We start from the raw sequence: 23,462 nt of genomic DNA, 5'->3' as shown, positions 1-23,462 counted from the left end.
AATCACACAGCATTGCCCTTTGATGTGAAGGGCACTGCTTGTCAAAAAAGAAAAGAAAAAAAAATGAGTGTTAGCATTGCCCTTTGATGTGAAGGGCACTGTTTGTCACTGGCCACTCAGGTGTTTCCTTTCTTCCTGGTGGTGGAAATTTGAATAAAGATTCATGCACCTCATGTCTTTCACTGTGTCTCACACCTGCACACACACAGCATGGGTGCTGGGGAAAAAATAAGCACGACCACAGTTAGGTGGTAGTGTGGGGGTGGAGAGAAAAAAAAAGAACAGGGGTGTCAAGACATCTTGCTCACTTTCAGAGAAAAAACAAAAAGAATGAGTGTCAGAGATACTGATACTCTATAACTGACTCTGAATGAGGCAGTACTAAAATCAAGAATTGTCAATGTGTAATTAAAGGGTGAATTGGTGATGCGGAGCCTCTGTGGAGTTATTTCATTGATAAATTTGGGTAAATTCTTAGAGGAAATAGCAAGTTCAACATATAAAGGGGAAGCGGTGGATGCAATTTTTTTCAGAAGGCATTAGATAAGGAACAATACATTAGGCTAATTAGTAAGATAAAAATCCATGGTGTTGGAGACAATGTATCAGCATGGTTAGAGGATTAGTTAAGTAATAGAAGATAGAAAGTTGAGATAAAGTCGTACTTTTCAAAATGGCAACATGTAGCTAGTGGTGTGCTACAGGAATCAGTGCTGGGGCCACAATTATTTGCAATATATATTAATGACTTACATGAGGAAAGTGAATGTTCTGTCACCAGCTTTGCAGATGATACAAAAATTAGATGGAATGCAAAAGGTGAGGATAATTCAAAAAGTCTACAAAGGGACATAAACCAGATAAGTGAGTGAACAAAACTTAGCAGATGGAATATAATGTGAGATTGTATACTTTGGCAGGAAGAATAGAGGAGCTGAATATTATTTCAATGAAGAAAGACTGCAGAAAGCTATAGAACAAAGGAATTTGGGAGTCTTCATTCATGAATAACAAGAGGTTAGCATCCAAGTTCAACAGAAAATAGGGAAGGGAAATGTTGGGTTTCATTTCAAAGCGAATAGAGTATAATCATAGGAGAGTTTAATTGAAATTATGCAAGGCACTAGTCAGACCACAGCTGGAATCCTGTGAACAGTTTTCTTTGGAAAGACATGCTGACAGTGGAGGCAGCCTGGGGAAGGTCACCAGGCTGATCAAAAAGTGAGTTTGAAAGAGTTACACAATTGAGCCTGAAAAGCTTGTGTACACATTCTCAAAGCTAGTCATGTGACAAAGGAGAACTCAGTGACACTCTGTAGTTTTAGAGACCCAAACTCTGGGAACCAACTCCAATGTCGAAATACAAAAATGTGACCCTACAATTCTGCTCTAAGCTTGGTTTCAATTTGAAGATGGTATCTGTTTTCCATGGATCCCTGTGTTTAAAATCAGATTCGGAGCTGAATACGGAAAGGTCACTTTCCAAAGCAGAATCAGTCTCAGCCCATCTACTGTTGGAACACTCAGCTATGCTTTAGTTCCCTCCAGACTCAGCTGTTCCAATGCTCCCCTGGCTGGCCACCTACTTATTACCTTCTGTAAATTCTGCTGCCTGTTTTCTAACTCTTCTTAAAAGAGCTGGCAAAGTGGGCTGAAGGGCCTTGTGATATACTGCAACAATTCCACGATTTATCTCTCAGCAATGTTGTTCTCCCCAACCATTCCTGTGCTCATTTACCTACATGTCTCCTGGTCCAGCAAGGCCTTAATTTACAATATTTTTATTGTTTTGTTCAAATGCCACCCCCCCATGGTCTCAGTCCAACCTCAATTCTGTTACCTCCTTCAGTACTACAAACACGCAATGCCTAGATTCTCTCCCAGTTCTGGCAGTTTGAGCATTACAAATTTTGTTTGCTCCACTATTAGGGGCTGTACCTTTGTAGGCCTTGGCTTTAAGGTCAAGAATTTCCTGCCCGAACCTCAGCCAGACTTCACTCCTTCTTTAAGTTGATCCTTAGCTCTAACCAAGCATCATATCCCTTTGCATATTTTCTGAATCATCTGTCTTTTGAAGCTTGATGGAACCTTCTTTAAAAGTAAGCTGCAATTGTTGTAAGATCTTGCATCAGCAACATAGGCCTGTTAACTGCTCCTCGGCCTACTCTGTCAGCCTGTGATATGAAAATAAATGCCTTAACATCAAAAAGTAAGGCAAAGGTAGTGAAATCCCCTAAAACTGTGATACAGGCTGTCTCCATGGGCTAAAGTTATTGTAAGTCAGTGGTGGTGATGGTGAAGGTTGTCCCCTTGTAAGTAAAAGAGAACACACCTTCCAACATGTAAAATTAATATTATGTGGCTACATGATTAATGGTAACTTTTGCATGCTTCATCACCAGCTAGGTAAGCCACAATGTTTATTACTTCACTATGGAAAATAATCCAAGTTTAGATGAATGCAATTGGATTATTGTAACTTCCAGGCATGACGTTAACTACTAAGATGGCTTCATAACCATTTATTATTTACCATGGGCCAGCAGTCACTTCCATTGCACAATTAGCAAAGTGTTTGTGTCAGGCTCTGAAGTATAATTAGAGCATTAGAGCATAAAATGTTAAACTCCACAAGAGAAAAGAAAACTGGAGGATTATGAAGCAAAATAAATTAATATGAATGTAATTTATGCACAGGTCAGCCAATATATTTAATCTACCAGTTTATAGAATGCCAGAAGCCAAGTCTATAAATTGCTGCTTTTTATTGACTGGAGGTTTGTTTTTTTTTGGTGGGGGAGGGGAGTGTCTAAACTTTAATATTGCGAAAAACACTCCAGGACTAAAATTCAATAAACTTCTCAGTACCAGATCTATTTATTTCTCATTCATATTGCTCACACCTTTAAAAAAAGACAACTCAAGGAATGGGGACTCATCCTCCTCCATGATCTCTGGCTGTTCCATTTAACAATCTGAGACAATCCCTAAACACAAGGCAAAACCCTGCTCTCACTCCCCTTTCTTTCCACATGAAAACATATCAAGCATAACAACTAAGGATGGAAGTGACGATGAGGCCTGTTACCTGACCAGACTATTTTGCTAACGTAGATTTCAGCAGCATGACAACAGACTAAAAGGTGGGCAGGGTGCAGCATCCAGAGCTGCTGATAGGGGTGTGAAAATGACAAAACTGAAGATAGCATCTTTTGTATGTACTTTAAGTCAAAGGGACAGCATCTCCTCATAGTGGGCACTTACCTCAGCACTGCACAATCGCCTCACTCCATAATGCTTTGCTGCTGAATGGATTGTGCTTTAAAGTGCTTCTTCAACAGCACAAGGTGAGCAATCTGCAGGGCAGCGCATTTCATTTCAACAATGTTTATTGCACTCTGCATGATTATATATTGTGTACTGTAGGATTATACAGGTAGTGTGTAACACAGTGCACCAGAATATTCAGCAACTGACCTTTGCGCTATTTAAGATTTGTACACAATATAGCATAGCCAAAGGAATAGATTACCCTAAAACAAAATAAAATACTGCAGATGCTGGAAATTTGAAATAAACAGTATTGAGAAAAAGTCAGTGAGCATCTATGGAGAGATTGGTCATATTAATGTGTCAGAAATGAATTCTAAGTTTAAACCAGATAAAAACTACAGAATAGCATTTTCTGTGTTTTTTTTAATTAGTGATGATTAAATGACTAGTGGTATTAACAAAAAACAATAGCGCAAATGAAATCCCAACTTTTCAGCCAAGGCTTCCATACTGCATTCAAACAACTTTGAATTTGTTCAGTACAAACAAATTAAAATCTCATTTTATTATAAATGTTCAGCAGCCTTTCAATGATATCTGATGATTCAACAGGAAACTTGATAGTCTTTTTAGAGCTGTGGCTTTCTATAGTTATTCTTTTTTTAAAAAAAAGTGATTGTGAACACATCTCAACCTCCTTCAACCAGCAGTCCGAACATGACTTGGTTGAACAATTCTGCTTATGCTGCTGTGGAAACAACTTCAAGCTGAAATCCCCCTGCCGTGAAAACTTAAGAATGTTTGCTTTAATCAAGAAGTCACTAACAAAATCACAATAATTGTTCTTTCTAAAGTGGAAGCTCTGGGGTCAGACATGGGCAATGGGAAAGAAGTAAGTATTTTCTCTCGTGTGAAAACTTATACTTCAATTAGGTGGAAAACACCAAGATGACATACTCAAAACCTTTTCCTGAAACATATTGTCTCATTTCTATTCCGTCCCCCAATTGATGGCTCATCCAGAAATGAGGTCTCATCACAGGTCTGTGCTACTCAGCATTCATGGTTGTATTTTCTTTTACTTACATGAAAACATTGTTTACCTACAGAGAGTAAAGTCATTTTTTTTATCTTGATGAAAACATTACAAAATGACACCATACTGATCTATTTAAGAAAGGACTGGCCCTGATTAGGTTCAGTCAGGGCCAGTCCATCTTGATCTGGAGGCTGAAATATTCTACCATTTTCTTATGTATCCTTGTTTTAATTGACACAAGGCCTCAATCCTCCTTTCTGATCCAATCTTAAACACCTATTACATAAACAAATATGATCAATTTCTATCCTAAACTCATCCTATACAACCACACATAACGAGGTCACATTGGTTAAGAAAGGAACTAAAGAGGAAAATGAACTCACAAAGAAACCATGGCAATAAAATCATGCCAATCAACATTAAAATGAATCAAAGAATCATCTATAGCAAATAAGGATGTGGAGTGAATGCTGTTGGAGGCAGAGGGCTATAGATGCTTAGAGCTCCTGAGCAAAGCCAGAATACCAACTGAGTTCTTTTATTAATTTTTACTTCAGTAATCAGGTGTAATACTAGTAGAAATGGAGACAGTACAGACAATATAGATATTGGAGGTGTGGTGAACAGCAAAGAGGTTTACCTCAGAGTATAATGTGTTTTTGATCAGATGGGCCGATGGGCTGAGGAGAGGCAGATAGAGTTTAATTTAAATAAATGTTGGGTGCTCCATTTTGGAAAGACAAATCAGGGCAGATTTCTACACTTAATGGTAAGGTTTTGGAAAGTGTTGCTGAACAAAGATACCTTGGAGAGCAAGTTCATAGTTCCTTGAAAGTGGAGTCGCAGGTAGATAGGATAGTGAAGGAGGCTTTTGTTACACTTTCCTGTATTGGTCAGAACATTGAGTATAGGAGTTGGGAGGTTCATATTGCAGCTGTACAGGACTTTTGGAATACCGTGTGCAATTCCTATCTTCCACCTATAGGAAGGATGTTGTGAAACTTGAGAGTTCAGAAAAAATTTACAAGGATGATGCCAAGGTGGAGGGTTTGAGTAAGCAGGAGAGTCTGTATAGGCTGGGGCTGTTTTAGCTGGAGCGTGAGGAGCTGAGGGTTGACCCCTTATAGAGGTTTATAAAATCATGAAGGGCATGAATAGGGTAAATTGACAAAGTATTTTCCTTGGGGTCAGGGGAATCAGAACTATAGAGCAAGGTTTAGAGCAAGGGAAAAGATTTAACAGGGAACAAAGAGGCAACTTTTTCACAAATGAGGGTGGTGCATGTATGGAATGAGCTGCCAGAGGAACTGGTAGAGGCTGGAATAAGTACAACATTTAACAAGCTTCTGGATGGGTATATGAATAGGAAACGTTTAAAGGGATGTGGACCAAGTGCTGGCAAACGGGGCTACATTAATTTAGGATATCTGGTCGGCATGGTTGAGTTTGATCAAATGGCGTATTTCCGTGTTGTATCTCTACGACTCTATGTGTAGTATGTAAACTTAGAGGGAGGTGTTAGTTCTGATGGTTTTTATTCCAGGTTGCTAAAGAAAATCGAAGTGAAGATAGTGGAAACATTTACTTTATTTCTTTCCCCAAGCTACAACAGATACGGGAATATACCAGACAATTCAAATAGTGGTAAACATGACACCCTTATTCAAGAAAAGGTGTAATTACATGTCTAACAACCACAGTTAAATGGAAAAGTAGCCCAAATAAAATTCATCAAGAAGAAATGTGAACAGGGAACCAAGACTGCAAAAAAAAATTAGTATAACAAGATTTTGCATACACTTTTGGAATCCTTAACCATGCAAAAATATGACTTAAGGAAAACCAGCACAAAAGGCTGATCATGCTACCCCAATCCATTTTGTTGATAAAATAATGAAGTTGACGAAAGAAATAATGTGGATGTTGTCTATTTGGTTTTTAAAGAAACATTTGATAAAGATAGCCTACAAAGGTTTAATGAAAAAATTGAGATAACTAAAAAAGTAAATTTTAAAAATTGCTTAGGAACAGAAAACAGGGGAGCGTGGTCAATGACCTTTTTCCAGACTGAGGGTGATAGACAGCACTGCTCCCCAAGATAGTGTTAAAACCAACATTTTCTTATAATCTATAAGCATTTGGTATAGAAGAGGCCCCTCTATTCATTGATTCCATACAAATACTCCTCTAAATTTACCCAAGTCCCACTTTCCCACCTACAGCTTTGAATGCTACATATATTGAGTGTTCATCCAAGTACTTTTAAAGATTGAGATTATTCACTTACACAGATTCCCACTATGCTTGGGGTGGAAAAGCTTTTTTTTCCTCAAATCCTTGCTGAACCTCCTGCCTTTCACTTTAAAATTATGCCTTCTTGATGTTGAACAGCTTTCTATTTATTCTGTCCATATCCGTCAATCAGGACCCCTCTCACCCTTCTCAGCGCTAAAGAAAACAACCCAAGCTATCCAGCCTCTCTCTGTAACTAAACTACTCCATCCCAAAGAATATCCTGGGCAAATCTCATCCACACCTATTCCAGTACAATCATATCCTTCCTCCAATGTGGTGACCAGAATTGCACACATTACTCCAGCTGTGGCCAAAACAAAGTTCTGTATAGCTCCATGACCTCTCTGTGGCACGACTGATAAAACGAGCGACATGTAGACATTCCTGGCGACCCTATTGATCCGTCCTGCCATCTTCAGGGATCTGAGGTCAAGCATCCCTACATCGCTGTGTTCCTCTGAACTGCAGTGACCAGCCATTCATTAAGTACACCCTTGTTCCTTCTTCTAAAGTGCAAACTTATTATTATCCTGAAATACTCAAAATTTTCTTCTGTATTGTTTGTACATAAATCACAAACAAGAATGGACCAAGCACAGATCTCTGTTACACCATTGCACACTGGGCTCCAGTCACACAAATAGCCATCTACTAACATCCTCTGTCTCCTACCACTAAGCCAATTTTGGATCCAACATCCAAATTACCCTTCATCCTATGTGTTCTTACCTTCTTTCAGTGTTGCATGTGCGGAGACCCTTCCAAGATCTCATCCATTCTGACTCCTTAATTAATAATACTACATCCTCTTTTACAATGTTCCCTGTCCTGCCTGAAGACAATGTATGCCCAAATACTGAGTTGCCAGTTCTTCCCTCTGTCAACCACATCTGCAATGACATCACAATTCCACATGTCAATCTACTCCTAAACTCCTCTTACCTATAATACTTCTAACATTAAAGGCCATCTAGCCTCCGCTTACTCCCTTGAAAGTCAAATTGGCTGAACTCCCTTTGCCTGGTTCCTTTACTAAACTATGTTGTATCTTTAGTGTTCCCTCCCTGATGAACTAAATTCCTCCCACCAGCCCTAGCAAACCCACCCCAAACAATGCAGGTACCATTTCCTACACTGCAGACCATCCTGCTTGTACTGGTCATACCTTCCCCAGAAATGGCCCTAGTAATCCAGGAATCAAAAAGCCCCCCTCTTACACCAATGTTAGAACAATGCATTCATCTTCACTATTCTCCTATTTATGTACTCAATAGCACATGGCACTGGATCTAATCCAGAGTTTACTACCTTTGAGGTCCCACTCATTAATTTACTTATCTCAATCCAGAGATTCCTGATCCAAGATCTCATCACTCATTCTACCTGTATTGTGTACCATCTCTATTATGATTTCTGCTTTGCCATACTCCTCCTTTAGGATGCTCTGCAGCTGCTCAGAGACATGACGCCTTGGGTCTTGGAACATGGAGTAATTTTTCAAAATTTGCCAATGCTACCAAATTTGACAGTGGCCTAAAACAGGACATAGATCATGAGAATGGGCAAACAAGTGGCAGATGAGATTCAATATCGATGTGCGAGATGGTGCATTTTGGCAGAAGGGATGGAGAAAGGCAATATAGACTTGATAGTGAAGAAATTGTCTCCTACCACTAAGCCAATTTTGGATCCAACATCCAAATTACCCTTCATCCTATGTGTTCTTACCTTCTTTCAGTGTTGCATGTGCGGAGACCCTTCCAAGATATCATCCATTTGGGCAGCACGGTGGCACAGTGGTTAGCACTGCTGCCTCACAGCGCCAGGGACCTGGGTTCAATTCCCGCCTCAGGCGACTGACTGTGTGGAGTTTGCACGTTCTCCCCGTGTCTGCGTGGGTTTCCTCCGGGTGCTCCGGTTTCCTCCCACAGTCACAAAGATGTGCGGGTCAGGTGAATTGGCCATGCTAAATTGCCCCTAGTGTTAGGTAAGGGGTTGCGCTTCGGCGGGTCGGTGTGGACTTGTTGGGCCAAAGGGCCTGTTTCCACACCGTAAGTAATCTAAATACATTATTAGAAAGACTAGAAATGGTCTAAACTTGAGGATATTGTAACAGGAATAATGTGATACTCAGATACACCATGTCTCATCATTACTATATCCCTCCTCACCAAAATGGTTGATTTAATAAAAAGGCAACAGCTTACAGCTTGGAACTCATGGTCAATTAGTACAAATCTTCAAAATGAAGTTGATCAGGATCAATAAATATGCATACAAAACATCTTGAAAACTGTAGGCAAAATGCACAGGAAACAAAACTGTGACTGATATTATTTCAGTTTTATTGGCATGGCAGTCCCTTGGTTTTATTAGTCCTGTCTGTACATCTGGATGTTATACGGTTCATCTGTCTGCAATAGCTCATCACTGCAGATCCTTCGCTGCTGGACAAAACTACAAAATAACATTTTACATTTTAAAAACGTTTGCCATTTTATTTGCAACTATTTTAAATACAAAGAATATAGACAGATATATTTCCCATTTATAATTTCATGTAAACAAAAGTAGCAGAAATGTATACAACAGATTTTGTTTTCCTCCAATCCGGCCAGTCAATGAATTAAATGGTAGTTTGTATATTATTGATTAGAAAGTTCTTGCTAATTCATATTAACTAAGTTCAAACTCCTTAGATCTGTTAACTATTGCAATAAGTTCAATCATCCATCTGTTTATCCTGACCCTGTAGTTAAACACTGAATAAAACTTCAAAACATGGTCCCAATGCATCTCTGGAGGCATTAGTTCATTTCAGGATACAGTTCAGCTCTGTGGTGCATTTTCTCTGTAGTGAATAATCTTTTCATAATTTGTGGAGGGAAGAAATGGAAAATAAAACAAATGATTCTGAAACCGATAACTCCCCCCTTTCCCACATGGTTTAAGCGACATTAAGGGCACTCTCATAAAAGGTGGCATGTCGTTGTGTCAGACAACTGAACCCCTGTGCTTTAGAGTACATGTCACAGTCACATTTTCAAAAACTACACAGCCAATTGCTGAAATGATACTGACAGTTACCATGTTCCCTTTCTTCCCCCATTTTATTTCTTGTACATGGTTAAGTTAATCAGAATAGCAGTTGTTGGAACTGTGTACAACACTTCTTCCACTGTGGCGTTTTTGAAAAGTAGTCTATCAATAGCTTTAATCATTATCTTCTTCCTCTTCTTCACTGTCCTCAATTCCCTCACTGTCTTCCTGATCCTCCTCCTCCTCTTCCGTCTCTGGAATATCCCACTGTGGATGAGTTTCTGGTATTTGCTTTGCCTCTTGGACTTCAAACTAAATAGAAAAATGAACAAAATCATACAGGAAAAATTCAATGAATAATACAAAGCACTTCAAATAATAAGTAGCATTCTCTAAGGATGAACAATGTTTAAGAAATAATCAACTTTTAAGTATGGTTTCATATATTCAAGGCGTTAAGTCCTCAATCCATTTGAAGATTTTCACTTTTGCATTCCTCAATGATATTGTTGTTCTGAACTCCTTCACCTTTCTACGTTAAATGGTACCAGGCTAACTTTTAATTTAGAAAATATTTTTCAGCAAGCTATAAGTACAAATTCCAGCTGAAATTCAAATGGAATACTTCACTTTCCAACTTTGAGGAAAGATTTCAATACTCCAGGTGACCATGAGATGCTTTAGGCCATCAACAGCACAACTGAATTCAACTACAACCTCATGGCATAGCACACCACCTACCACCACCAAGGCAGGAGACAACCATGGTTCAATGACATGCATAATGGGACATGTCAACAGCAGCACAAGGCATCCTTAAAAATAAGATAAAGCCAGTAAAGCCGCAACACATGACTACCATTGATCAGAAACAAGTGCAGCAACAATACAATACTGTGGCTACAAGACTAGGTCAAAGGCTTCAATTCTGCAGAGAATAAATCATCTTCAGAATCTCTGGATCTTATCCAACACCTATAAGGCACAATTCAGGATTGGACCAGCATCCATTCAGACTTGTGACTTGTCTGAAGGGATGCAAGTCCAACAAGTCCATCCAGGACAAAACACTTTTTTTAAATTGACACCCTATTTGATATCTTCAACTTTCAGCACGGTGGCACAGTGGTTAGCACTGCTGCCTCACAGCGCCAGGGACCTGGGTTCAATTCCCGCCTCAGGCGACTGACTGTGTGGAGTTTGCACGTTCTCCCCGTGTCTGCGTGGGTTTCCTCCGGGTGCTCCGGTTTCCTCCCACAGTCCAAAGATGTGCAGGACAGGTGAATTGGCCATGCTAAATTGCCCGTAGTGTTAGGTAAGGGGTAAATGTAGGGGTATGGGTGGGTTGCGCTTCGGCGGGTCGGTGTGGACTTGTTGGGCCGAAGGGCCTGTTTCCACACTGTAAGTCTAATCTAATCTACATCCAACACAGTATCAACAGTGCGTACCATCTAAAAGGGTGACTGCAGGAACTCAAAAGTTGTTTAAACAGCATCTTCCAAACCCACAACCTCCACCATATAGAGGTATAGGAGCAGCAGATGCATGGGATCACCAAATTCTCCTCCAAGTCACACACCATTCTGACTTGAAAACATATCTTCCTTCACTGTGACTGGTTCAAAATTCTAAAACTTCCCAGCAATGTATGTATCTACACGGGTGGCTGCAGTGGTTCAATAGCTCTGCACCACCATGTCAATGCAATTATGATGGGTAATAAATTCCTGGGATGCCTGTCTAATGAATATAAAAAATGGCATCCTCTCTGCTGACCAAACCTCCAGGGATACAGTTAACCAGAGTCATCAGATGGTGTGGTCATGGCCTGTAGGTAAGAACTGGACCATTTCCGTAGATGCAGGTAGTCATACAATCAATTGCTCAACTACCCTGATGTCTTTCAGGTGCAAAGCCTCAGGCTGTGATAAGTGGAAATTTTGAACCAAATAGAGGTAAGTTCACTTGTTCAAAGATGCAAATATGAGGAGACAAATGTGTTGACTGACTGCTACAGTCTGATATCTGTGAAACATATCAGATAGGAAGTTGCTATTTAAAAAAAGTTTTTGCAGCCAGTAGTTGTGTTGGAAGAAAATAATTATTTCACTATATGTCTCATGAGAGCCATGTGCCTACAGCATAACAAAAACAAAACCAAAACTGATTTTATATTACATGCAACCTCTGCAGTAAACCTATCACAATCCACGCTCATTTTAAACTTACATTTTGTCGAGCATTAGGCCAAAAATGAAAGTGGCCTGCACAGCAAACACACTGAAATTAACATTACAATAGGAAATTAGAGATAGCAAAACCTGGACGATAAAAGTGCATTTCATCCTACAACTGTTCAATTCCAGGGCAGTTCATGAACTATGTAGAACAGTTGCTGGAAATCAAATTACAGAGGAACGTTGATTATCCAAATATCAATTATCCGAAGATGATCTGAAGGTTCCAATAGAAACATTACATCAAAGAGATGTTTCAACACTGATCGCGTCTTTTGTTTACAATGATTAAAAATGACCTCAGCTTAATGAAATGCTGCAGGGAACATTGATGGGAGTCCAGGCACCATCTCCAAACGACTGACCTCCCACCCTCTCTCTCCCTGGAGTTCTAAACAGGGATGTACCCTATACCACCCCCTTCCCCAGATTCCCTCTCCAACATTGTCCTGTACAGGGCAGAGGTGGAACTTGTCAAACTGTGTGCGCGTGTCTGTGTCTGTCTGCATGCATGTATCTGTGCGCATGTTATTTTGAGACTCGCCCCACAAAGGCAGCAGCAGTCTTGCTGTTAGTGTCCAGTCTGGCTGCCCCAGAGGTGGGGGTGCAGGGGCAGATTGTGGTGGTGGTGGTGCACATCAGCTGGGGGCGCAGGTAGAAGGCAGGGGAATGGACAGGGTTGGGAGGGTGGATTTTGGGGGGGGGGGGGGGGGGGGGGGGGGGGGGGGGGGGGGGGGGGGGGGTGGTACTCGCGTGCGGTGTGCTGCTGCCTACTCTCCTGAACGGTGAGCAGACATAGCTCGCTGTGTCAATCCCATTGAACTGATTTCAGGGGGGCTGGCTTCAGCAATGCTGCAGGTCCCTTGCACACAAACGTGTGTTTGCTCAGAAACAAACCCTGAGGCAGAGAGAGGGAGCAAGGAAGGCAGAGTGAAGAAAAAGGAAACTTCAGAAAACCCTGAGTTACAGAGGAGAGGCATTGAATCAATTAACCAAATAATCAATTATCCGAATGAAATGGTGCCCACCCATCTCGTTTGGATAATCTAGGTTCCTTTGTAAATTGTCTACTGGAGAACAATCATATTGCCACAGAAAGGCAAGAACATAATAACGCTTTTCTTTTACCTTTAATGGCCTGATTAGATCTAAACCCATGTAAGAATCAGACCTCAGGATCACAGAATACTGATAATTGCCAGGTTTATACGGTGCAGAGAATTTCAACTCAATCTGGGAGAAAAATGAGACAAGTTTAAATAAACTCTAAAGAATAATTAGATGCAATAAAAATGTCTTTTTAGGACCCAATTACCATATCTAGTATTCCATATTACCAGAGAGGGGGAGAAACTACTTCAGCAAGAGTGGTGAATCTATGGAATTCATTGCCACACAAGGCTGTGGAGGCCAGCTCATTGAGTGTATTTAGGACTGAGAAAGATAGGTTCTTGATAGTCAAGGGGATCAAGAGTTATGAGGAGAAAGCGTGAGAATGGGGTTGAGAAACTTATCAACCATGATTGAATGGCGGAGCAGACTCGATGGGGTGAATGGCCTAACTTCTGCTCCTATGTCTTATGGAGATTAGACAACTTTCATAGTTAGTAGCCAAACCAGGAGGTATATTAAGTAATCACAATATTTAAACACAATGCAATTAATTGACTGGCCTGTGGATTTTAATTTTAATGAAACCAATTAACACTTTACAGGATGTTAAAAAAGCATCAGCTCAATAAATAAGAGAAATTCACTGGGTAGATATAAACAACCTCAAAATTTTATTAAAAATTAAGTATTTTTCAGGAAGCAGGCTTTTGCATTTGAGTAAAGGTTAAAAATAAAACCAAAATTTCAGGCTGTTTAAACAGAGCACTTTAATCTCCAATGCTCTGACCATCCCCTCCTAATCCTCAAAGCTCCATGCTCTTCTGATGTATTGAAATTATAACAGGTAAAAACAGAAAAATGTTTTAAGTTAAAAGTCATCCATGTAATGAGACACCTGCTGCACCCTAAATGCTACATCTATCGAATTTATGCTGAGATGCACACTAAGAAAAAACTCTACAATAGCATAATGAACACCAACCTTCATAAATCTGGCATTACTATTACTTTATGAAAACTACGGAGGCTGACATAATTTAACTTTATACATTAAGTGTCCAGCATTGTCCATGTTTTGAAGAAATTAAACTGTTTACCTCCTCCTCTTCTTGAAGAGTACATACATGGTATGGCATTGATATTAATGTATGTTCTTTCCTGTCTGCAATGTAAAGCCACCACCACTCTTGTTTTTCCTGTCACAAAAAAAGGTTTATTGTAAAACACCAATTCCTAGGAGGCAAAGAGCCACAGTACCTCAAGTTTGTAATGTCAGAAAGGCCAACGCTCACCTTGAAGAATACAAAATCGAGGACTAATTTGGTAAGAAGCATGCGATTTGTAACAGGTTTAAATAAGGTAGACAAAGAAACATTCATCCCATTCACTGACGGTACGAAGATCAGCGGACAGAGATTTAAGCTTCAGGCGAGAGAGATAGAACAGAGAGGGAAGAATAAGTTTCTTTTTGCACAACCAATGAAAATGGTCTGGTAGATGAGGCTATTGGAAACAGAATATATTATTTCAAAACTGAATGGGCATTGAGGGAAGGAGCTTTGTAGAGTTACAGGGACAGAATGGGGAAATAGGACTTATTATTTTTCAATAGGCACAGCCTCGATTGGCAGAAAGGCTTTCTTCTGCAACCTAAAAGCACAATTAAAGATATCACAAATGTAAATGGTCAATTTTGATTGTCTTGCTATTTTGCTTCCTACCAAAACGTTTGGGGCAGCTTCTTATACTTTCCTTATTCCACTCTCCTCCAGCATTCACTACTTCACTTCATGGATCTTTCAACTACTTCATTAAAGCTAAAATAAAGTTGCCCACATGCACTGGACATGCGCACATAAACCATCGAACTTAGGAATGTATTGTGCAGGTGGATAGTGGTATGAAGACAGAGAACCTCCACTCAATGCATTCAGTATATGAATTCAAATAGTACAGCCAGATCACAGCGATGAATCTCAACAATCTAACATTATACTTAAAATACAGATAATCAAGGTTTCAAATGAGATTTTGTACAAACCTCAGGAAAGTATAGGGTATGAACTGGGTGGGTAATCTTTGATTTGGTTTCAAGTAGGGCCCGCTCTCTTCTTTGGATACTTTGCTGTAGTGCTTCCCATTCCTATTTGAAAAGGAATGATACATTAAAAATCACTTCTTTTTTTTACACACAACACAGAATTTTATACACTAGTCTGATTATTCCAATTAGTCTTTTAATTAGATCTCCAAGCTTCCCAACAGATTATACAATTCTCAGAATCGCTTAGAAATCCCTCCATGGGCTTGCTCTTCACAAACCCTGCAATTGCCTCCAGCCCCAAATCTCCGTATCTGTGCATCCCCAATTCTGTCCTCTTCTGCATCCAAGATTTTAAACATTCCAGGACTGGAGACCATGTCTTCAGTTGCCTCTTCACAGAGAATCTGTTAAGACCAGCCTCTTTGACCAGATTTTTGGACGTTTGACCAAATAACCCATTATATGGCTTATTGTCATATTTTGTTACTAGACTGTTCCTGTGAAATGCCATGGGATGCTTAACTACAAAAAGGTCTAGGTGTAACAGACTAGGGAGGTTTGCAGAAGGATGTGACGTGGCAGAGGTTGGGCACTAACCATCACAAAAACTATATATGCAGGTGAGTTGTTTTTTGACAAATTTTCTCATCTCCAAAAACAATGTCCTCCTTACTGGGAAGGAAGGCAAGAAACATAGGAATAGTAGGCCATTCAGCCCCTCGAGCATGTTCCACCATTCAATGAGCTCAAGGCTAATCTGTGGCTTTACTCCATACACCCACCTTTGGCCCATATCCCTTAATATTTTTGCTTCACAAAAATTTATCTAAATCAGATTTAAAATTAAAAACTGATCCAGCATCCACTCTCATTTGTTGAAGAGAATTCCAAACATCTATCACTGTTTGTGACATTTCTAATTCTTTCTACCATCTTGCTGAAATCTGGACTGCAAGTGATGATGGGATTTTCAGCCTCAGGTAACACCAGAGTTGTCCCTCATCATTTTGTCATCTGAATCCAATAACACAAAGTCCAACAAACCAACTCTATTTGATTCCCCTGGTCCAACCAGGTATTCAGAGAACTATATTCTATTATTTTTCTACAAGATCCAAAAATCAAAATGGAGATTATTCTGGTTGGCTTTACCAACTGAGCCATCAGGACATTCTAATAAGCACTGTATAATAAAACTATAGAATAAGAAATTTAATTCCAGCCAACATACCCTATTTGAAGCTTATCTCAATACCTGTCTCATTAAATCCCAATCTCACTTGTGTTAAATTACTTGAAGCATCTATACAATTTGTTCCACAAGTCGAAGAGTGCGGTGCTGGAAAAACACAGGTCAGACAGCAGAGGAGCAGGACAGTCAACATTTCAGCCATTAGCCATTCAAACCCTTGGGCTTTCCCCCACTCTCCTGGTGAAGGGCTTATACCCGAAATGTCGACTCTCCTGGTCCTCGGATGCTGCCTGATCTGCTGTGCTTTTCCAGCAGCACATTTTCTAACTGATTTCCAGCATCTGCAGTCCTCATTTTCTCCTTTCCACAAAGAAAGCTGCACTGAGGTCCTTCCTCTCTCAATGGAAGATACTTTCCCGGCTGCTACAGATAGTGGATATACACAACGGTTTCCCTGCCACGATTTAGACTTGAAGGATGTAACAGGAAACTCCCAGGAAATGACTTACCTTTGCACAGGCACAGCAATGAAAAGCTGTTTCAAGATTTTAAATACATGTGAAAAGCCACTTCAGATGTTAAAAGGCCTTTAAAAATATACAATTAGAATTTTAGACTTGTCTTGTTGGGTGGTTTGGTGGAGCCCAATTACCTTTGTCATTAATGTTATATATTGCATTAATTTCCACTGGAACTCAGATAAAATAAAGGTTTACTCCCTAAATAACATCTCAACTCTGGTTAACTGTCAGTCCATCAGTCCAAATGGAAAAATTAACATTCCCAAAATCAACCTTTCTGAATGATCACAAATGAGACTAGCATATAGTGAGGTCAGAGCTGCTGATTATCTCCTGCAAAACTTTTGAAGTTACAATGTTTTCCTTTTGAAGTAAATGTTGGCATAAAGCAAAAGAAAAAGGACTTTAATACAGATGGCAGAGAAAAGCAGGTCTCAAAACCAGCTGCTTAGAACTCAGAGCCAATATAAATTAGAAACAGATTGTAGGTATAATCTTGCTAATCCAAATCAAACAACTATCTAGTTGCAGGCAAGTTTACACTTTCAAATGCTGCTGCTTTTAGTAATCTATATTTTGCAGTTGTTAATTTGAATTATTAAAGATAAGGTAGGAAATTTTGTTTTCACAATCTAATAATTAATTTAAAACTATACAATGTGTGTCCCACAGACAATTAGCACAAGTAATAGGTATCATTTTAGAAGAGTTTTGAGGGAGACCAAAATAAACCAAGTTAAAAAATTACACTAGCTTCAAACCAATTCATTTGTTTCTTTAAGAGCAGTTTGATGTTAAACAGAATGCTTCTAACCAAAAAAAACTACCTATCAATCGAACTCCTTTTCCACACCACAAATTTGCTTCTAATGAATTAAGAGAACGTGAGGACGACAGATGCTGGAGATCAGAGCTGAAAACTGTGCTGCTGGAAAAGCGCAGCAGGTCAGGCAGCATCCAAGGAGCAGGAGAATCGACGTTTCAGGCATAAGTCCTTCTTCAGGAATTAATGGAAAAGGATTCTAGTGAATTAAACCAATACCCTGCAAGGAGGTCTTTGTTAGGTCTCCTTAATAAACTGATCCATCACAAATTGCTTCGTCCACTTTACAGACTAAATATTTTTCTGTATCCAAAGTAATTAACATTTTACAATCTCAAAATCACACCAAATCCAATCAGGTCAACCACTATCTTATTAGTCATCAGCAAACTATAGTGAGATTTGATAACAGTGATAACAAGCCTCAGAAACAACCTGCTTGTTGACCCTCAGTCTGGGTATTGCCAGGACCTTTCAGCCCCAGACTTGTCTTTTTTGTTTCTCATAGTTTGTGCGGATTGGTAGTACCTTCCCCCCCTCCTCCACGACCTATCACTTTCATCCCCACCCCCATTCATCTATTGTACTCTATGCTACTTTCTCCTCACCCCCACCCTCCTCTCATTTATCTCTCCACCCTTTAGGCACTCTGCCTGTATTCCTGATGAAGGGCTCTTGCCCGAAACGTCGATTTTCCTGCTCCTTGGATGCTGTCTGAACTGCTGGGCTTTTCCAGCACCTCTCTAATCCAGTATTTATTGCCTGGCTGTATCAGAGGGTAATAAAGACTCAACCACTCCGGAGTCACATATCAGCCAGAACACAAAGACAGCGGACCTCCTTTTCCAAATATCTCAGTGAACCAAGTGGCTTTTTATGGCAATGGTTTCATCACAGACATTTGTCCAGCTTTTCAATTCAGAAATCAGGATTAAGCTGAAATTCCAGCTGATGGGATTTAAAACTCTCTCATACAGCACAAGCTTACAGCACTGGATTACCAGTCCAGTGACTCTTTAATTCGAGTATTGTTCCAAAAGTGAATTAAAGAGCTGAATTCCAGAGAATTCCAGGGAAATGTGATCATACTTGAAACCAACACAGCACTTGATCGAGTGTTGCATCACGGAACCCAAATAAAATTGAAACAGGAATCAGAGAAAAAAAAACTGTCCATCAGCTGGAATCATATCTAGTACAACAATCTCAACCCAAGGAGTTCCTCGACAATGTCCAAGGCCCATCCATCTTCAGTTGCTTCCTCAATGACAGTCGCTCTATCATAGTTGGAGACCCTTGCTGGTAATTGCTCAGTCCACACACTGACAGAGCAAAATCTGGATATATTCTGGTCTTGATTAATAAATGGTGAGGAAGATTAAACAGCAGACAATGACCAACCACAGAGATAGCCTAACAATCTCCCTTCAGCATTCAACACATCACCGTTGCTAAACTCCCCTACTGTCAACATCCTGGGAGTCATCACTGACCAGAAACTACACTGCACTAGCTATGTGAATGCTGTGGTTACAAGAACTGGTCAGAGGTTCGATATTGTGCAGCAAATATCTCACCTCCTGACCTTGCAAAACCTGTCCACTTAAAGTATAATGGAATATGCTCCACTTGTCTGAATACATATAGCTTCAACAACATTCAAGCTCAAGACCATCCACCTGTCCCTCAAATATCAACAGACTGACAGCAATGTGCATCTATACCCGGTGTAATGCAGCAACACACCAACATTCCTTCAAGTAGCATGTCTAAAATGTGCAGCCTCCAAGAACAACAACAATGGCAGCAGTAACCTGGGAATTTCCTAATCTAGAATATAGAACATAGAACAGTACAGCACAGGAACAGGCCCTTCGGCCCTGGATGTTATGCCGAACATGATGCCAAATTAAACTACTCCCTTCTGCCTGCCCTTGGTCTATATCTCTCCACTCCTTGCATATTAATGTGATCATATAAAAATCCCTTAAATGCCCTTATCATATTTACCCCTATCACTATCCCTGGCAGTGCTTTCCAGACTTATACCACAAAAAAAAATTTGCCCCTCATGTCTCCTTTGAATTTTTCCTCTCTTACCTTAAATGCACGTCCCCTAGTATGAGACAATTCAATTCTGAGAAAAAGATTTGACCATCAACCCTATTTATGCATCTCAAACTTGCAAACTTCTATCAAGTCTCCCCTCAGCTTCCGCTGCTCAAGAGAAAACAACCCAAGTTTTTGTAGCCTCTCCTTATAGTTCATACCCTCTAATCCAAACAGCATCCTGGTAAACCCTTTCTGCACCCTCCACATCCTTCCTGTAATATGGCAACCAAGATTGAACACAATAATGTAAGTGTGGCCCAACCAAAGCTGCAACATGACATCCTGACTTGTACTCAATTCTCTGACCAGTATAGGCAAGCATGCCATACACCTTCTTTACCACCCAAACTAGTGTGGCCATTTTCAGGGAACTCTGGACTTGAACCTCAAGATCCCTCTGTACATCAATGCTGTTCAGAGTCCTGCCATTAATGGTATACTTTTCCTTTAACATTTGACCTCCCAAAGTGCAGCACTTCACACTTACCCAGATTAAACTCCATCTGCCATTTCTCCGACTGATCTATATCCTACTGTATCCTTTCATAACCTTCCACACTATCCACAACTCCATCGATCTTTGTATTATCTGAAAACGTACTTCCCCACCCACCCCCCCAACGCCCCCCCCCCCCCCAATTTTCATCTACGTCATTTTCATATATTACAAACAACAAAGATGCCAGTACGGATCCCTGCAGAACACCAGTAGTCATGGTCCTCCAGCCTGAGAAATACCTTCCACAATATCCTCTGTCTTCCAAGGGCAAGCCAATTCACCGTGGATCCCATGCATCTTAATCTTCTGGATGAACCTACTATGAGGGATCTTTTCGCAAGCCTTACTAAAATCTATGTAAACAGCATCCATCGATCACCGTCACCTCCTCAAAAAAATTAGTGAGGCATGACCTCCGTGCACAAAACCATTCTGACTATTCTTAATTAGACCATGCTTTTCCAAATGTGCATAAATCCTATCCCTAAGAATTCTCTCCAAGGGCTTCCAAACCACTGACACGAGATTCACCCATCCATATTTCCCTTCTTGAACAGAGAAAAAATATTAGCTACTCACCAGTTCTCTGGACCTCTTCAGTCATTAGCAAGGACACATCGTCACAAAGATCATGGCCAAGGCCCCAGCAATCTCCTCACTTGCCTCTCTCGGTAACCTGAGGTAGATATCACCTGGTCCTGGGGACTTATCCATTTAATGGTCTTCAAGAGACCTAATACCACTTGTTTTCTGATCGCCAAACATCCTAGCATGTAAGTATGCTCCACACAAATCTCATTATCCTCCGTACCTTCGCCTGGGTGAATACCAATGCAATTGCTCATTTAGGATATTATCCACATCCTCTGCCTCCAAGAACAAGTTCCCTCCTTTACCTTTGAGTGGTCGTACATTCGTCCTAGTTACCCTCTTGTTTTTAATGTATCTATAGAATGCCTCAGAATTCACTGTAACCCTATTTGCTCTCCTAATTCCTTGCTGCAGTACTTTCCTGCTTTCCTTACATTCCTCATGGCCCTGTCCAATTTTAGCTTCCTAAACAATATATACGCTTTTTCCCCTTTTGACTAAATTCACAACCTCCCCCATTATCCTAGGGCCCCCTACCTCGCCATCCTTGTCCTTCCTCCTTACTGGAACATGCCTGTCTTTAACTCTTAGCAGGTCTCTAAACAATTCCCACATGTCAAATATGAACTTGCCTGATAATAGCTCCTTCCAATTAACACTCCCTAGCTCTTGCCAAATACTGATGCAATTTGCCTTCTCCCAGCTTAGTACCTTCCTGCAAGGTCCTGACTTAAGGAATTTAAGGAATTCCTAAAACTTAAGGAATTTGCAAAATCTCTCCAAGTGAAACACCATCCTTATTCTGAAATATGCTGCCATTCATTCAATGTCACTGGATCAAATTCCTGGAACTTCTTCCCTAATAGCACTCTGCGTCCCTACACCAAATGATTTGAATGAGTTTAAGCAACTAACAACGACTTTTTCAAGGACAATTAGCAATGGGCTTTATCAGCAATGAAATCTCTCAAACAGAAAAACTCATCTGTCAAATGCAAGGAAAAGCAAATACATTTTAAAAAGGTCCTTCTTAATTTAACCTTTTTAGCACCTTCCTCAATTTGGTGAGGCTTGGTTTGCTCATTTCTGATAACATTTCTGGCTCTGAAGGGTAGCTTTCTATTTCACAAAGGTACATAAAAGGAAGTTAGTAACTGGAAGTAATTTGAAGCATAAACTTTATGATGTCATATTTTATGCTACCAATCAGTGTCACATTTAAGTACTAGATTAAAAACGTCATAGTTGCATGTTTGCCAGGACAAACTTGTATATTAAACCAGGGAAACAACTGATTTTCTTCTTGCACGTTTTGCTTGGATCTCAAGAACAAAATGGATGTTTATTGCTCCAACTGCAAATGTGTTTTGATTTCATTCCTATCAAAATTTACTCACTGCTTCATCGTCCTTCTCTTCATGTTCTGTTTCTTTGTCACTATCATCATCCTTCTCACTTTGGGAATCTTTGTTAGTCGTTTCTTCCTCGGATTCACTCCCTTTATCTGATAAATCATCATCTTCCTCCTCTCGGTGTGCTGGATCCTAAAGAGAAAATGAAAAATATTGTACTGCACCAAAATAATAACATTTATGCAAAACTTTCTGTCTATGCTTGACTAAAGTCTGCAGATCTGGAAACTGTAAAAATGAGAAAAAGAATTTCTGATCTCAAAAATAAAATCTACTATTCCTCAATAAGAATGTGGTGGCTAGCGGTAGGCAAGAATCAGTGCTCGGACCTCTGTTGTTTGTAATAGATATAAACAGTCTGGATGAAATGCAGGTGGCCTGATCTGCAGGTTTGCAGTCAACATATCTTCGTCATACAGCATAGAAATAGGCCCTTCGGCCCACCATGTCTTTGCCAACCAAGAAACACCAAACTACAATCCCATTTACCTGAACTTGCATTTTAAGTGCTCACCCAGATGCTTGAATGTTGCAAGAGTATTTGCCTCCATCACTCTCTCAAGAAACGCATTCCATATTTCTACCAATTTCTGGATGAAAATGTTTTTCCTCAGACGTTCTCTAAACCATTTGCCCCTCACTTTAAAATTGTGCCCTCTGATCTTAGACACTATCATCTGTCATGGAAAGAGATTTACTTTATATATGCCTCTTATAATTTCATATACCTTATACTTTCATATCAGATCCCCCACCCCAGCGCTCCATGGAAAATAAACACAGCCCTTCCAGTCGCCTCATAACTGTGACTTTTAATCTCAGGCAACATCCTAGCGAATCTCCTCTGCACCCTCTCCAGTGAAATCACATCCTTCAGATCATATGGCAACTAGAACTGCACATAGCATTCTATAGTCTAATCAATGTTTTATAAAGTTGGAACAATACTTCCTTGCTCCTATATTCTACAATCCAGTTCAGGATGGCAAGAATCCCATATGCCGTTTCCATCACCTGATCTCCCACTGCTAACACCTTCAGGGATCTATAGTCTTACAAACCAAGGTCCCTTTCTTCCTCAGACTCCTTAGGGATCAAACATTCATTCTGCATATCTTTCCCTAATTAAATCTCCCAAAATACATCACCGTGAATTATCAGCATTAAACTCCACCTACCATTACTCTGCCTAATTTACCAGCTGATCAGTATCAGATTTGTAGCCAGAGGCCATCCTTCTCAATCGCAACACCACAACCAATTTTTGCA

At 40.1% G+C, this 23,462-nt stretch overlaps 1 protein-coding gene across 1 annotated transcript in view; it reads right to left on the bottom strand.

Annotated features, from left to right (window-relative positions):
* Positions 1 to 9,080: 9,080 nt before the first annotated feature.
* sec63 (SEC63 homolog, protein translocation regulator) overlaps positions 9,081 to 23,462 on the bottom strand; it is a 110,777-nt gene continuing 96,395 nt past the window's right edge. The window contains exons 17-21 of the mRNA XM_060856506.1: positions 22,179 to 22,325; positions 15,041 to 15,142; positions 14,097 to 14,195; positions 13,015 to 13,119; positions 9,081 to 9,961 (exon numbers count right to left, since the gene is read on the bottom strand). Of these exons, the coding sequence (XP_060712489.1) occupies positions 9,824 to 9,961; positions 13,015 to 13,119; positions 14,097 to 14,195; positions 15,041 to 15,142; positions 22,179 to 22,325 (591 nt within the window). The 3' untranslated portion in view covers positions 9,081 to 9,823. The remainder of the gene's footprint in view (positions 9,962 to 13,014; positions 13,120 to 14,096; positions 14,196 to 15,040; positions 15,143 to 22,178; positions 22,326 to 23,462) is intronic.

This window comes from Hemiscyllium ocellatum, chromosome 3, assembly GCF_020745735.1.
Source record: "Hemiscyllium ocellatum isolate sHemOce1 chromosome 3, sHemOce1.pat.X.cur, whole genome shotgun sequence".
NCBI classification, from domain to species: Eukaryota; Metazoa; Chordata; class Chondrichthyes; order Orectolobiformes; family Hemiscylliidae; genus Hemiscyllium; species Hemiscyllium ocellatum.
The sequence above is the reverse complement of the archived record's forward strand: the minus strand, read 5'-3'. Positions and strand labels throughout refer to the sequence as shown.